At 30.6% G+C, this 17,672-nt stretch overlaps 2 protein-coding genes across 3 annotated transcripts in view; one reads left to right on the top strand and one right to left on the bottom strand.

The window, feature by feature from the left end:
• LOC114938746 (Regulator of cullins 2) overlaps positions 1-17,672 on the bottom strand; it is a 52,705-nt gene that overhangs the window by 25,870 nt on the left and 9,163 nt on the right. The window lies entirely within an intron of this gene.
• Positions 1-17,672, top strand: part of Tret1 (trehalose transporter 1) — a 29,845-nt gene that overhangs the window by 4,261 nt on the left and 7,912 nt on the right. The window contains exons 1-3 of one of the 2 annotated variants that reach the window (XM_029312807.2): positions 2,621-2,685; positions 10,520-10,981; positions 16,686-16,811. In XM_029312807.2, coding sequence (XP_029168640.1) covers positions 2,659-2,685; positions 10,520-10,981; positions 16,686-16,811 — 615 coding nt within the window. In that variant the 5' untranslated portion in view covers positions 2,621-2,658. Of the gene's footprint in view, positions 1-2,620; positions 2,686-10,519; positions 10,982-16,685; positions 16,812-17,672 lie in introns of those variants that run through there. The other variant, XM_029312808.2, reaches the window with a different exon arrangement.

Below are 17,672 nucleotides of genomic sequence, written 5' to 3'. Positions count from 1 at the left end.
GTTCATCTCAAACTCTTTCTGGGATTGAATAACCTGTCATTGTGTTCATAGATCACCTTCCAGATGGCTCGGTGCTTATCTACCTAAGGATACAGTATCGAAAGAAAAATATCGATACCTGACTTATCGGAAGAAATGTATCGCACTTATATCGGAAAAGTATCGATATAGTAACAAGAGAGAGAAAAAAAAAGAATAATATCAAGAAATATTCGAAAAAATTATACTTTTTTCTCACGTCTTTTTCATTTTTTCTACGATAACAGAATCATAAGTAATAATCAATTTAACGATTGGAACATATTTTGAAATACAAAATATTTCATACGAATTATTGCTAATTTTTGGCTAACTTAAAAAGCAATGTTTCTGCAAAAACAGAGTACAAAAAAGATTGCATTTCTTATTATGCACATTTAATTTCGACAATCTTTATCAGTTCTAATCTCGATATAAAAGACATAAATTGTGCATAACAAAGTGTCAAAAAAAAAAAAAAAAAAAAAAATACATTATATATGAAACATCGATATTTTCTTTCTCTTCGAGAATCTTTCACCTTCATCTCATACTTTTGTAACGCCGATGGAAAGCATCAATAAACCATTTTTGATGATGAAAATCCGACTTTGTCATTAACTCTCGAAACTGCTCGGATCCCGTTCCCGTGTCGCGACTAGAAAATGTTATCGACTTTCAAACACATTGCGTCTAATCGCCACTACTATACTATCGACCGATATATATACAGGGTGTCCGGTAACTAACGGACCAACGATTAGAAATGGATTCTTTGGTCAATTTGAAAACAATTTTTCCTCAGCGAAAATGTCGAAAAAGATCATCATTTTTTACAACTTTCCAATATTTGTCATTATGTATCTTTATAACTAAGCCTCAAATTAAAATTTTATTATAGTAAACTCTACCTGAAATTAACTGAAGAATGTAATTATGTTAGACTTTTAACTCCAAAACGTTTAGTTTTCAAAAAACCCATTTTTTTTAATCGCTTATAACTCGAAAATTATTGACTTCTCAACATTTTTGCTAAGGAAAAATCGTCTCCAAATTGGCCAGAAAATCCGCCCTTAATCATTGGTCCGTTAGTTACCGGACACCCTGTATATATATATAAAATATGCGTATATGTTCGGTGTGGTTCAAGGTAGACCAGAATTAAGATAATATTTATACACACCGCATAAATTTCATTTCTATACCACATGTCTATATACGCATCTGGGAAATATCAAGGACGACGAGAAGAAAAATCCCATAAAAATACCTACATCGCGCATCGTGAATAATCAAGTTTACGGATACAAAATTTTTCATTTGCATATGAACGCTCAGCTTCGTTTGTATAAATATTCATTGTCCGAGGAGACACACTTTATACGAAAGACCGAGCAAAAAAGTGCAAGAGATTTTTATCATGTCCTTTAAAATTATATATTTTTTAATTTCCGACATAAAAAAAATCTTTGATAAAATTTTTCTTTCTAATAAATTTTGGATATTTTTTTAATGCGACGTCGCAAAAACTTGTAATAATCTTCGTCTTTGAAGCGTGCGTTTTTCTGAAAAAATTTGTCGGAAGAAAAGATGCAATATGAGCATAAATCTTGATAAATCTCGATTAATTAGGCTCGATTTTAATTAATGAATTAATTAATTGTGTACTCCCGGATACCGATGGACAGTCAGCTAAAATTCGGGAGTTGCGTTATTACCGACAAAGCGCGAATGCATATTCATATCTAGTCTTCCTTGTCGATCTATCGGCAAGAAACCTCGAGTGTTTGCTCAAACGCAAGACGGGTTGCTGTTTTATGAGGAAGAAGGCGAACGCGAATTCGGATGCGTTACAAAACCATGGAATCAAAGTGAAAAAATAGATATACCTGCGGTATATAAATTGGTTAATTGACAACGTCACATTTTTTCCGCAATGCATGATAAAAATAATTTAAATATTAAATAATGACAATCTGTTTAACAGTCGATTTTAGACACATCTAGCTTGAAATTTCCAAACAACTCCATTTGTTCTTCCTTTATTTTAGATATTCTGCAGATAAGAATGCTTCGTCCACGATCGAAGAGTATATGAATAATTAGAATAGAGGAAAGTCAATAATAATACGGCGGTTGCGTCTTGAAAAATGAATAGTCTCAAGAAAAGAGGGAGAAAGAAACTAATAAATAATCCACAAAATTGATACCTCATAAGACTACCAACTCATCGATTTCCGTGAATATTATATAAAATAGCGTTTGACATAAAATGATTTTCGCGTTCGAGACACACGAACGCTTTTATCGGATAAACTTTCGTTTCCCTCTCGATGACGTTTCGGTCATTTTGCTCGTTCGGAAACACCCGGATACGAATTGCACTGCTATATTCCGCGTGCGCGAATAATACATATTAGGAAATGATAAATGCAACAGGATTTTCTCGCGTCTCGATAAAGTCGGTCGTATATCGTCGAATAATGACAGACGAGATATCGTTTTATGTATCTATCGCCACTATCGCATCTCGCTGTCTGTTCTTCTCTCTCAATGCGAAATAATATATTTCGGCCAGGAAGACGCGGAAATCGCAGTCGACTTATCTCCACGTTAATTGTCACGGACGCAGCATTGAAAATGCATCAGCAGGAATCCACGTCGCCGGTACGTCAACAATTGCTCTAAAAAATCACTGGACGACTTTTTTTTTTGGAATGCTCATCAATCAATCCTCATTGCGAAAAGGGGGAAAAAGGGGAGGGAATTGTTTGTAATCGCATCGTGCGGACGAGAGAATGGAATTTAAAATAATTTTCAGACTTGCTTATAATATCAGGATGTCCAGCAGACTCGATGAAAAAAAAATTCCCTGACCAAAAATTAATTTTTTCCCTGATTTTTTAATATTTTCTTTTTTTACAAATATATAATTTGTATATATCTATATGATAAATCAATTAAATGTTAAATCATGAAATCGTTAAGACACAAAAATTTTCATCAATTATACAATCTGCATTATGCACGCGATAATCGAAACAAACATGTCATTATAAACTATATTTAAATAACCTTTTTTATTTATATTACATCGAATTTTTTAATTTTGTCTCTATGAAACACATTGAAATAAAATAACACGACGATGAAAATATAAATTAATGAACACGCTGTAGATGAATCGATTTTTAAAAAGAAAAAGTTTATATTTATTTAATAAAAAATTTCAAATTATTGAGACAAATGTAGAATAATGTGAAAAAATCCAGACAAATAGTAAAATTTCCTGACTTTTCCCTGACAATTCGTTTTCCAGATTTCCCTGATCGCTAGACACCCTGGAATTGAATTTAAATGAATAGAATTTTTAAAAAATAAAATAATGAAATTTAAAATCAACGTAGAATATTGTATATTTAATATTTTTAATCAAATATTTCATTAATCTATAACGTTTTTATTATAATAAGGAGAAATCGAAAAGATAATAATTTTTTTGTTAATTGATTGAATTAAACGTTCAAATTAAATGAAGAAAATACCGAAACAAATTTTTTACATTGTTACGTTCAATTAAAACGCAAAACAATTGCGATTCTTGGCAGGGAATCTGACAAGAGATGAGAAAGTTTACGGTGAAACACGAAAGATCTCGTCCGCACGAATCTCGACACTTGTTGCTCGTTGCATTCGTTTTCCTTCGAAATCTTCGTTAACGAGCTATTTTAGGAGAGAGAACATCGTCGGGTCGAAACACCTTTTACTTGGTCAGAGTCGCGACAATGAACGGAATCACGGATGTTAACAGAAATCATGATCTTTAATTCGAAATTAAGTTGATGGGTGGATAAAAATGTAGATTTAAATATATATTAAATGTATATTAATATATATATATATATATTATTATTAATTTAATAAATGCACGACGCATTTAAACGTAATATTTTCTATATCATCTGGAAACAATTTAATTACGAAATCTCTATTCTCCGTAACAGCTGTTGTTGACAGATGTTTTATCAGAACAAATAATAATTATCGTATATACGGTTATCTTAATGCGCTTTTGCATTAACTTGAAAGCATATACACGTGCGTTTCGACTCAACGAGATGACACGGTGCACCTTACACAAATGCGTCACAGAGTGCATGTTGCATATTTCGTGCATATATTTCGCTCTCACGCTTTACTATTCATGCAGCACATGAATCCCGTCGACTGTTATATTTGTTTGTTTGCCAAAAAATCGCTATTTCCGGAAAGCGATCGCAGATACACCTGACACACACGTAATATAAAACATTTATACGCGATATGATATATATATAAAATATAATAATTTAATTAAAATTCTTCTATAAATCATTTTAATTATCATCGCTATTTTAATTGAGAAAAATCTCGGAACTGATAAATAATTTTTCCTTGCTTGAAAGTTACATATTTAAGAAATCGCGATAAATGTCGCGCTTTATTTTTATTATTCGTGAATAATATTGATTTATTGTAATTTATATCAAATTAATTATTATATAAAATATATATATATATTTAATTGATGAATTTTGTTTTATAAATATTAATATAAATCATACGTTCACACATATATATTTGTGCGATTTATATTAATACTTAATATTAATATATGTACACGAAATTCATTGTGAAGATATTTTTATTATTTACGAATAACATTTACCTATTCTAATTTATTAATATGTTTATGATATTCATATTTAATATTCAACGTAACAAAATTCACATAAATAATAAAATTTTTAATTTTAAATTCCGGAGAACAAATGTATGTACATATATATACATATTTCATTAGGTTTATACATATTGTAATATATGCATAAATCTCGTCTAGCTTTATATGTACATAATTTTTAAATAAGCATTCGCACCAGCACTTTTTAACGCAATTTTGCTCCGATAATATGCACAGTTGTCACTACCAATTTTATCTTCTATAAAAAAATATCATTTTAAGAATTTATTTTAAAAGTTTAGTATAACTTTGATCGTAATCTGTTCATAGCCAATAGACATTTTTTTATTTCCAAAATCAAAATTGATTCCAATAAAATTATCTATAAAATCGCGGCGGTGCTAATCGAGTTAGAATTAATATAATATTCCCTAATAATAGAATTATCAGCTTTTAACAAATTTTATGATAAAAAATTACATGTAAATTATAAATTCGTGTGATTTTATAATATACACATATAATGTGATTTTTTAATAATTTCCATTTTTGAATAACGCTGTCACCGCGAATATTATTGTCGCAATTAATCGTAAGTGCTATTATTCTCCGATAAATCTTATATTACGAGTCCTGATAAGAGGCGCGAAGATCGCTCAACATTATTCTGCACCGAGGAGAAGAATGCACATTCGTGAACACCCCGAGAACAAAATGACGAAGCATCCACTAACATAAGACGAAAATGTACTACTCCTTGGCAGGCATCCACGCACAGCAAAAATAGCATCATTTGGACGAGAGGCTCCACATTGAGAAGCACTAAGAATATTTCGCGTGGGCCGCGCAACTGATTTAGAAAGAAATGTCATTTAGAAAATGATCTAACTTCGCAAGCACTCCGAGACTTGCATAACGCGGTTGAAAATTCGCTTTCAAGGTTATTGAAACCGAGGAAAATTTTCCGCCGTAATTTATATGCAGAAAAATCTCTGACATTGAACTTGATAATGTAGCACATTATTCAGAGAGACGTCTAAACAAAATTTCAAAGATATCATCTAGTTTATAGACTCCTGTTCAACACGTGTGCTAAGAATGTTCGTGTTGCCTGAACAATTTTTCATCTACTGCATGTAAATGTCCGATAGAAGAAATTTTTCAATTGCGTGTGTATATGTGTTGATGGAATTATTTCCGGTATTATTAATTTAATTTTTAATTCGCCAAATAGAGAAATATAAATGTGAAAACTGAATGTAATATAATATATGTTTATAGAGTTTCAAAACGTGTTGTAGGAATCAGAATAATAAAATTTTTGTTACAAAAACATCAATTCGTCAGAAATGGAGCAAATACATATTTGCAAACACAATATATAATAAATCTAAAAAATACGCGTTTGTTTCCACTGATTCGGAATTTGTGATCTGCTGGTCATCAATTTTTGCATTTCAATTACCATGCTCGCGATTCAATTACGTACATGTGCGACGTAACAATACATTTCAATGTATTGCGAAATTCGTTCCTCCTGTTTGTAACCCGAATCAGTCGCTCGATCGCGTGACGAGAATTACATGATGGAATTACACGATCGGGACAAATTACATTATTTTTATTGGTAGCTAGAAAAGTGAATCTGATGGACACGGGTAGCAAATTGAAGCTAACTTTTTCTCTTCGTGTACGCGTATTAAAAAGTATATTATATATATTATATATATTTTACATTTAAAACAAATTTGTTAACTTGACTAAATCCTTCAACTAGATTACTATTTTGTTAATTGAATATATATTAGCATTTAATTTAATTTAAATATTTTTATATGTCCAATTAACAAAATAATATTTAGTTGAGAGAAAGGTTTAGTCAAATTAATAAATTTTTTTCACTGTATAAATATAATAAGTTACATATTATTTTTTTTCTCATTATTCTTTTAATTTTTCCTTTGATTTGAACAAAAAAGATAAAATAGAAAATCTTAAGAACGTTATTTTAAAAAATGATATCAATAAGTCATAATTATTTATTGACTTATCTAGAAAAACGAGAATTTTTCAACTCGTTTTCTGAAAATATAAAATTACAATAACATTACATGGAATCTCTCTCTCCTTCGCAAAACTTCCATTAGACCTTCCGTAGAAATAAATGAATGAATCCAATATATAAACAATTATAGATAATTTCTGTTGACGTATAATCGAATTAGAAAGAATTAGATTAAGGCTTTACATGTATTAGAACTATAATATAATGGACATTTAACTGATAAACTATGAATGACTAATTGATAATGTTAAATAATTTCATGATAATGCCTCAATTTTAATTTCCGCAAAAATAATTCTCTTTTTCTAATGCAATACATTATTTGTGATGCACATTTCTTAAAAGCATTTTTCCTAAGAAATGTATTAATCGATCCGAAAGTTTATATTAAACTGCAAAATCATGATCGCGTAAAATCTTAGCCAATATTTGATGCGAAAACAGGAATTATCCCTTGATCAACAACGTTAAAAATCAGAACCTTGTTATTATCGTTTAATCGATTAATCGCGATTAAAAATACGTGTAGAGCATAGGCTGTTAAAACGTGCGTGCTTTAGAAAACTTATTTATATTATATGTATTATTATACATATATTGTTATTTATTTAAATTGTTTATATTGTTTAAATTGTTTTATTTATTTATTTATTTAAAAATATTCACAGCAATTTCACAGATTATACTAAATACTTTTATTAAGTAATAGCGTATAATTCTTTCCTGACATTAATTTGAGTAGATTTAATGGGCTTAATAGCATTATATACGTTATCTAATATTAAAAAAAAAATAGATTTTTAATTGTTCGTATGCGCACTTTATCATTATTGTCATGATAAAAATGACCTTTGATGCAAATAGAAAAAAGACAGAAATTCCAGATAAACGCGGAAGTCGTCTTGGATATTTCCATCGTTACAAAAGCGAAAGTCTTTCAAGGAATGGTTATGTCTGATGATCGATTAGGTCGAAGAACTGTACTTCCGCGTCGAAAATAATTCCCCAGGAACACAACGTTCAATTAAATCATCACGTAATAATTAGATTATACAAAAACTACCAATCTTCAGATATTTCTTATCTTTTCTTCTTCGTCTCAAAAGAGAGAAGAATTATCGAAGTATTCTACTGAACAAGTTATCAATTTTTTCATGTTTAAGTAGCGACACATATTTATATAATTTTTTTTAAGGACTAAACATCTTCATAAAACCGTCAGATATCTCTCACTAAACATGACAATTTCATTATCTCAATTGGTTTATGTCAGAAATGTCGTCCACTTATCACACAAAAGCTCATCATCGTCTCGAGTCTAACTAAGAAGATTCTACAGCATCGCGAATTATCGGCATATTACGTAATTAAAACGGGCGATAAGATTCGTTGTGATTTTTCGTATTTCGATAAATAAGTATGTCAAAATTTTTTCTCCCAGCGCAAAGGATCGGAACACAAGTCAGCGCGTAACAGGAACAAACTGGCATAAATTACGTCAAACGTCCGAGTTTTCTCCCCAAGACGTCAGAGACCATATCGTAACATCGTGCATGAACTTTACCTCGCATGTAGGAGACACGTGATAAAAGACGGGATAAACAGACGATTTTTCGACACAATGGTTACGCCAACCAGTCTCCGATAAAAAGCACCGCGTCGCGATAATTTATTATATGATTCAAGTGACTGAATAAAAAACAGTTCAGTTTTTATATTTCTCCGATCGCTTTGTTCTATGCAACACATGAACGATAATAATTAAGCGCCGTGAAATAAAATAGAATAAACAGAAACGAAAGCTTATAGTTAAAGTATATCTTCCTAACGCACTGATTATTAATTTACAATGCATTGTCGCGAATAAAATTGCACTGAAAATTGAACATTGCAGTTTAAACTCGAGTATTAAAATTATTATGGAGTAGAAGAAACGAACAAAATTTTTTTAAAAGAAAATTATAAGTAAAGAAATTTTCCTTTTCTATGATCGAAGACTAAGAAAATCCTTTAAAAAATGTATGGAAGTTATATGAATCAAATTTAAGTCGCTTTCGTAAATAAGAGACGACATCGTGACTTCAAACTTTATTCTCGTTAAATCGATAGAATTCACTTTCACCTGCATTGAAGATAATCTTTATGTTAGAAAAATAAATACTATATATTAGAACGTTATTAGAAAGAGACGAACATATAGAAAAATAGAGAGAGAAAGATGAAAAAACCAATTGTGTGCAGAATAGAAAAATCGAGACTGATATTTTTCGCGAAAAAAAAGTTCGCGCATAAAAGTTCATCTCCGGCGATTCGATTGATCGTTCATTATCTGAAAGCATTGATTATTTCGGACGGCCTTTTCTCGACACGTAATACTCGAAGGAGAGACAACACATTTGCGAAAGCAGCATGGCCAGCTTAAGTTCAAGACGGGTTATCAGTTCTCAGGGGTAAAAAGTCATCTAATCTCCGGGTGAACATCACACTGCTCGCTGTGTCACTCGCTTTTCGTCATTGGTTCATTTGATACACAACACACACTCATATACAATATATAATCGTTATAACGTTCTTTTCTTCCTTCTCGCTCCGTCTGTTTACAAGCGCGTTAATCGCCCTCTGTTTTTCTTCCTCTCGCGTAAGATTTAGCTCCCTCTCTAACGCAATTCCCGATAATCAAAAACGGTATAAATAGTCCAACTTTGTTTCATCCCTTTGAGTGAACAGCGAAGAAGCAAACAAACGGACGTTCCTTAGCGATAGGTAACGCGATTTTCCTCGCCTCATTTACCTTCGTTTTTCGCGTCTTTCTCTCGTGATTCTCGTGGTAACTTTTTTTTAAGTGTACGGTTTTCATCAAAGTTCGATCAAACGACTCCTTCCGCTGATCCTTTCATGGACCTCGTCCTTAAAGCACGATGGAATCTTTCTCTCTCTCTCGCGAAAATAACCAGTGATTTTGAAAATTTCCAAGTGATATATTTCTGTGAGAAGTATCAATGTGTCGAGGAAAATGAAATTCCTTAGAAGCTCGAAAATACAATTCTTTAACGCGAGCCAGCAAATCTTTAATATTAGATTTTATTAAAAAATTCTTAAAATCCTTGTCAAATTTAATATTTAAAAATGTAAGTAATATATTTGAAAAAAGGAAATCTCCTAATATAAAATTTCGTAAAAAAAAAAAAAAAAATGTGCGTTTTTGGTCAAAGTAATTTGAATGATATATTTTTCAATTTTCTATAATTATTTTTTACAACGCGCGGTATTCTTTGTTTATCTCTTTGTCAGTGCTGTTTATTATGCACATGGGATCTTATCGCAAAGAGGAGCAAACAGTTCAAGACCAGTTGCGTCCAGTTCGACCCCTTTCTTCCGCATCTTTCTGGTTCTAACCCGCATGTTCTTTCCATCTTTACAAAAACTATTTTTCAAATATACCATATTTCCTAACAACTTCGAAAATAAACAAGTCTAAAATTGCGCTCCCGATCGCGATCAATTTTTATAAATTTATTTTTACAATTATTTCACAAAAATAATCACGATTTTCATCGCAGTTAGCTGGATTTGCACCTCTGCACCGTTAGGTTTTTCTTTCAATTGTGAATACGATACTTTGGATAATTCTGTCAATTTAAAAAATCGAAGCGAGAGATTCTTTGAATGTCTCGTTGAGAAAAATAATTAAAGGCCGATAACTCTGGTTGCAGGAGCGCAGCGTTCTACCCAAATACAGCACAAGAGTGTCCCCGGTCATCAGACCTACACCGTCCAGTTCTGGATCCGCCCTGGACTGTTCATCCAACACAACCCTCGTGACAAACGCCAGCCCCTTCAACAGCCAAACCGCCCTCATCGCCGAGAAGAAGTACACCGGCGATACCGGCAAAACGTCAAGTACAAATCATTATTATGCCGAGAATCTAAGGAACAATCATCAGAAGACCCTAAGCAGGTCGAGGATCTACAATCCACTCGATAAGAATCAGGACGTCGATTACAAGCAGCTCGATCCGTTGCTACCGAGCGAGCAAAGTCCAGACGTCAAGATCCTCATGGACTCCCAAGAGATCGTTAAACCACCGAAGGACGTGCAGGAGGTGATCCGATTACCTTCCATGGAATACAAGAAGAGCCCCAAGCAGCGATCCTCTATGCGATTCGCCACTCAGGTAAGTTGTTTTATTTTTCTGCACAGCAGTTTTTATTTGGAATTTCTCCATTATTTCAAAGGAGCGGATATCTTTGATTATCTTATTAGTAAATTGATGGTAAAATCATGTGGTTGAATAATAAATTATCTCTCTCTCTTTCTGCTTTGAAATATGATATTCAATTGAGAAGGTACAGAATATTATCGATATGAAAAACTTTAATTGGGATACTCGAAAAAGAAATAAAAAATGGCGAATTACATGAATCATTTGATTTGTAAGATAATTATTTTGATTACCTCGATAATATATTTATTTGCTATTAATTTTTAACTAAAAAGTCTTGATATATCCGAAAACTAAACCGACTATTGTTTTCAATATCGCTTAAAAAGCTTTGATATTCTTTTATTATTTATCTGACATTGAAACGATACGTAGAATAAATAAAAATACACACACACACAAAAAGTAAATAAAATTCGATTTATATCTATATCTAATTCTAACTTTAAAAAGTTATAAATCGAAAGAATTTTATCGATTTAATTTATATTATAAAAATTATATGGTTTCATATTATATACATCTTATTCATTTACTACTGAAATTGCATTTAAAATTGTATTTAAAATTTCGTTGAATAATTTTGTATTAAACAAAAATTAATATAACATATTATTTCAAAAAAACAGGATGTCTTTTCAAGAAAATATTCATAAATAATTTTGATGAATATTGAAATAAAAAATATTCATTAATAATTCTTATAATAAATAATCTCAAGTTATGCAACTAGTTAATTATAATAGAATTATGATACTAGTTAATTATGATAGAATTTTACACGTTCTTTGTATATCATGATTATCTATGCATGCAATCGAGAAATTAATAATTCACGTATTTATTTCTTTTATACAATCAACGCGATTTAACTTTATATTCACGTTTACTTAAAAAACTTCTTCATCTTCCTTTTACCTTTCGGTAATTTCGAGAGTAAAATGCTAAACGATGCGTACTTAAGGATGCACGAGTCCTACAAGTAGTATAACCATACGCGCAGTCCGCCAGATGCGACATCGATTCGTTTTATGAAACTCGCATTATATTGCGATATATTAATACACTATACTATCTATAATTATAATAATCTTCGTCTAAAATTCTAATTTAAAAAACTCCGAGAATTTTAATCAATTAAAAATAAACATATATATGCGAAATTCACTATGGAATATATCGTCTCCTTTTATTTCAATAAATTGTAATAAGCAAAATTTTCACAATTACTATTTAAACTGAAAAAAATAATATTAAATTATTTGAATTCTTGAAATCACTTTTTATATAATAAATAATGCTTAAATAAGTAAATAAAAAATATCATATTATACAACATCTTATTCATTTACTACTGAAATTGCATTTAAAATTTCGTTGAATAATTTTGTATTAAACAAAAATTAATATAACATATTATTTCAAAAAATAGAATGCCTTTTCAAGAAAATATTCATAAATAATTCTGATAAATATTGAAATAAAAAATATTCATAAATAATTCTTATAATAAAAAGAATAAATTCCGAAATAACAACAAGAGTATCAAGACATTTGCGAACGAAAACAACTTGTCATATTAAATAAATTTCGTTGAATAATTTTGTATTAAACAAAAATTAATATAACATATTATTTCAAAAAATAGGATGCCTTTTCAAGAAAATATTCATAAATAATTCTGATGAATATTGAAATAAAAAATATTCATAAATAATTCTTATAATAAAAAGAATAAATTCCGAAATAACAACAAGAGTATCAAGACATTTGCGAACGAAAACAACTTGTCATATTAAATAAATTTGCCCTATCAATGTGCGCCTGCGGATCTGCGCGTGTATTATTACGTGAACACGGCGAAACAAGAACAATCGCACGCGAGAACAAAAGACATAAATGGAGAGCAGACGCAGCCCTACATACAATATTGCACGATCTTGCATAACGCAATAACTAAAGACTATTTTTCTTATGTGTTGCGTGTGACATTCATGGTCGGCGTCTCCATGGGCGGCGCCAGAATTTCTCAATTGCATTATTATCGAATTATCACATTGAAATTTACGCGAACGTAAATTTCAATCTATATCAATGATGTGCTTAGATAAATGAAATAGAGATTTCATACATTAAAGATATCGCCACAATAAAAAAATTAACGTCTATCATAATGTATAATCAAAGCTCTTAGATTCCATTTAAAAAAATATGATAAAAAAAATATTTTCTTATTTTTTATATATAAGATAACTAATAAAATATTTCGTGAATCACGAAAAGATAAAATAAGAATTGTCTTGATTTTTCTAAGATAATATATGTATAATGTATAATCAAAGCTCTTAGATTCCATTAAACTCCATTACATAATAATTTTTTTAACCAGCAGCTGTTATATATTTGATTCAATTATAATACATATTTAGTCGTTAGAGAGTTTTTTTTATTTATTTTCAGTCAATTTCTGCAGAAATATTTTTTTATCTCTTTAAATTATTTGTACTTGATAAAAATCAAATTTTATATCACGTCTTTCTGAGAAAAAAAGTTGAAGTAATGATAAAAAAATTATTCCAATAAAATAATGTCCTACGCCGTGAAACATTTATGTAAGAAATTATCTTTTTATTAACAAACACGTAAGCAACTGCATTCTTATTAGATATTTAAGGCACGTATGGTTATAGTATATCGTTGCATCCGGTTCTTTTACAAAGACTTAATGAGGCAATTGCGTATCAGCATAAAACGGCGTAAGAAATAATTTTTAGGTGCTCGATATTTATCCGCAGAATATGGAAAATTAAAAAAAAATCATTTATTGTATATCTCCAAAAACTTATGTTTCTAGAAATTTTGTGTAAGCACGTTAGAACTCGTGCATCTCTTGATTAAACGATAATTATATACCGTATTATAATTACATATTCTAAATTTTAGATTGAATTAAAGAATTCGTATATAATATTTTGATATTCTTGCAATCCGTCAAAATTTCCGAGTAGTATTTATTGCTTTTATTTTAAACATTTAAAATAAATTTATGTAAATTTCCCAAAATTATACGTAGATCAACTTTGTAAATATAAATATAATATTATATATACATATGTTATCTCTTTTCGTGATTCACGAAATATTTTATTAATTATCTTATAACTATTGTATTATATTTTAATCATCTTTATATAGAATTAGTTATCTCATATATAAAAAATAGAAAAATACACTTTTTTTACCATATTTTTATTGAACGAAGTGCGTGTGTTTACTGTTTTTCTTACAAAATTACTATATAATTAGACAAAATGTCATAAACATCTGATGGCCCTTTCCTTATCTATTTAAAATTGAAGCCACGTACCGCTTCAAAGACACAAAGTTGATACGATCATTATATTATGGAGTAGTATAGCGTTCTATGAAGGAGACGAATCGCAAAGGGAAGGGATAGACCCCCCAGCATCGTTCCCTATATAAGACGGAAACCGACCCGGCGGATCGGTTTACGAGTGTCAATAGCTTATATTATATCGTGACATCGAAAAAAACTTGCATTGTCGCGTCAGTGATCGATACCCCGGGTCGTTCGGATTAAGTCGGATCGATATATCGGGAGAATCGAAAGTAAACTTCTCGTCTCTCATCCTGAAAATCGGCCGATCCTGCGGAAGGATCGGTCGATTTTTTTTCCACGCGTTTGTTAAAATCGTCGCGGCTTCCTATCTACAGATTCCGATCGAAAATGAAAATTTCGACGACGAGATAAATAATTTAAAAATTTTTGCAATCATTTTCGCGTCATAATTAGAGAGAATCGTTATCGGTTGTTTTGCGTAAAAAATAGTATTACGATTCTGTAACTTTTATAACGATGATATTCATGAGACACCGCGGTTAAAGGTTACAGAATCGCGATACAGGGTCGGATCTCGTCGATCGAGATAAAAATAATCAAGTTTTCGATCGGATATGTGTAAACGGTTTTTCAATAGGTCTCCTTCGTTGCCTTGATCTTCGATCTATTCCGCGATCATGAAGCTCCTCCTGCGAGCGGACACCCATGTAAACATCGAGATACCGGAAAGCGCGCCGGTAGCGAAATGCACGTTTACTCAGGTAACAAAACCGATTACATCGAGATTATTCATTTCAATTCTATTTAAAGATTTTCGAGATTTTCTAAAGTATTTTTTCCAATTTTTTTGAATATTTTAAAAATTCAGACGAAAATATATATTTACTCCGAAAAATATAAATAGATTGAAAATTACTTCGTTTGCAGAGAGGATCGTGCGATAAAATTATAAATCGTTGATCTAATACTACGATTGGGTAAAAATGTAGATGTGTGTGTACACATTTTTCGTTGTGTGAAAATTAATAAAAAATATATGTATAATTATTTCGACTACTTGCTTGTGATTTTTAAGAAAAATTATTTTCCATATCGAAATAGTGTATGTGTGTGTGTGTAGGTTGTTGCACTAATTAAACGTATTATGTCTAACCTTATAGGACTTGTTTATATAACAATTTACTCATTATGTGATACCAGCCACTATAAATCGTCTTTCATGTTTTTAAAATCATTTTTCTCGGAAATTACGAAATCGATAAAAAAAAAATTATTCACAATATTTTAATTTTATTTAATATATTATTTTACTGCATTTTACTAAATATTTTTATTTGAAATTTTATATTGCACAAATAATCCAACTAAAGAACAATATTCCAAATAAAGATCAATTAGTTATAAGAACTGTGAAAGAGAGAGAGTAAGATGATATTTTTCATGATCCGAAAACATTTTTTGGTGCGGCTTCAATGACGCAAATCGTACAATTGATCGAATATCAATTAAATTATTGCGTCCGATCTCGATTCTCAGACGTCTCAAATAGATTCTCAATGAACAGAGACAGCACACAACACAATATATTCATCAAATAATGCTGTATATAATTCATGTGTATTTGTATATATACAAAATAAATATAGAATAGTATAAAAAAAAATATATATATATTATATATAATTAACTGTATATAAAAAGTTATATATATTAATTATAATATAATAATTATATGTATATAATACAGTGTCCCAACATTCGCGCGAATCAAAATACCATAGCAAGAAAGTTTTTGAAAAAAAGTATTTGTCATTTTTCATTCCAAACAGTAATTTTTGAGATAAAAATGTATAAAACTGCTTAATTATATTACGATTAAATGGTCGTTAACACTATCGACGTGTAATTCACGGACAGGCGTCTGTTTAATCATAATCTGTAATGAGGCAATTGAAAACTCGTTAAAATCTTTTTATCTCAAAAACTATTATTTGGAAGGAAAAATGGTAAATAATTTTTAATTTGTTTTTTATGGACCTTTCTTGCTGTCAAATTTTAATTCACGAATTTCGGAACATTTCCTGTAAATATAAAATTAGATCAAGATTTCTTGTGATATCTAACAGAACTGGATTTATTCCGACATCTATTTTTGACAGTTTGCCTTATCACATCAACTGAATTTGTTGAATTTGATGATCCCCAATTGCAACGTATAAAAAAAATACATATCTAAAGAGTGAAATTTCACGTTTGATCGTAATTCATAATTTTGAATGACATATTTATTTTCAGGTATTGGCTGCGTTATCGGTATCACTGGGTTCTATGCAGATCGGTTTTGCGAGTTCGTATACATCACCGGCGCTGGTATCTATGCGCGACAATAGCACGACGGACTTCGAGGTTACTAAACATATGGTGAGTACGAGATATTTCGAGATCGATCCAGATGAAAATCCATGTCGCAAAAAATTATCGCGCGTTTATCAATCACGCATCCTGCGCGTTCGCGTAATCTCTTGAGGATTTCGAGTCTACGAAGACGTGTTATGTATATGTATCTTTGAGCGAACATTCTTTACGTGATGGGATAAAATGTATCATCGTGTCTCGGATGCTCTGGCACAAGAATTCGAATCGAGTACGGTTACCAGATTTCAAGCACGTTTGTTTGAACATCCACTGTCGATTGTACGCGGATTTATTTAATAAAAGAAACGATAGCATGTGTTCGCGATTCCCGTATCTTGTGGAATTTTAAAACTAAAATCTGCGAGGCATTTTTTTTCAAAATTTAATCTTTACTATGCATATTTAAATTTAATATTCACTTGTATCGATTTATATAACGATATTTTCTATTTCTATAAATTTTATTCTATTCTATCCATATTGAAAAAGCTATCAATCAAAGATATATGCACGTTAACATCGTCTTCCTTTACATCACAAATATTGCACAAATACTATGTATCTCAAAGTGTCATATAATGTGTCGTATTTCATATTGCAAATTGTTTGATTAGATTTCGATTACGATGTTGAGGAAAAAAGATTAAAGGAATTGTTTATGGGCGACACATTGTATTGACATCGGGTGCAAAGTAGAAGTGACCAAAGAATGACGCGAACGTGTGATTAAAGCGGCGTAATACGTCACGTTATCAATTATATCGCGATCTCTCCGCGAACGATTGAAAAGGTACGGCCTTCGTCACATTCGAAGGGTCAATGGATAATTGAAAGGTTTAACCTCTCGAGTGCGTCATCGGCACGAGG

The sequence above is a fragment of the Nylanderia fulva genome, unplaced genomic scaffold (genome assembly GCF_048542155.1).
Source record: "Nylanderia fulva isolate GAGA-0341 unplaced genomic scaffold, ASM4854215v1 Scaffold48, whole genome shotgun sequence".
Taxonomy (NCBI): domain Eukaryota; kingdom Metazoa; phylum Arthropoda; class Insecta; order Hymenoptera; family Formicidae; genus Nylanderia; species Nylanderia fulva.
This window is presented reverse-complemented; position numbering and strand designations above follow the sequence as displayed.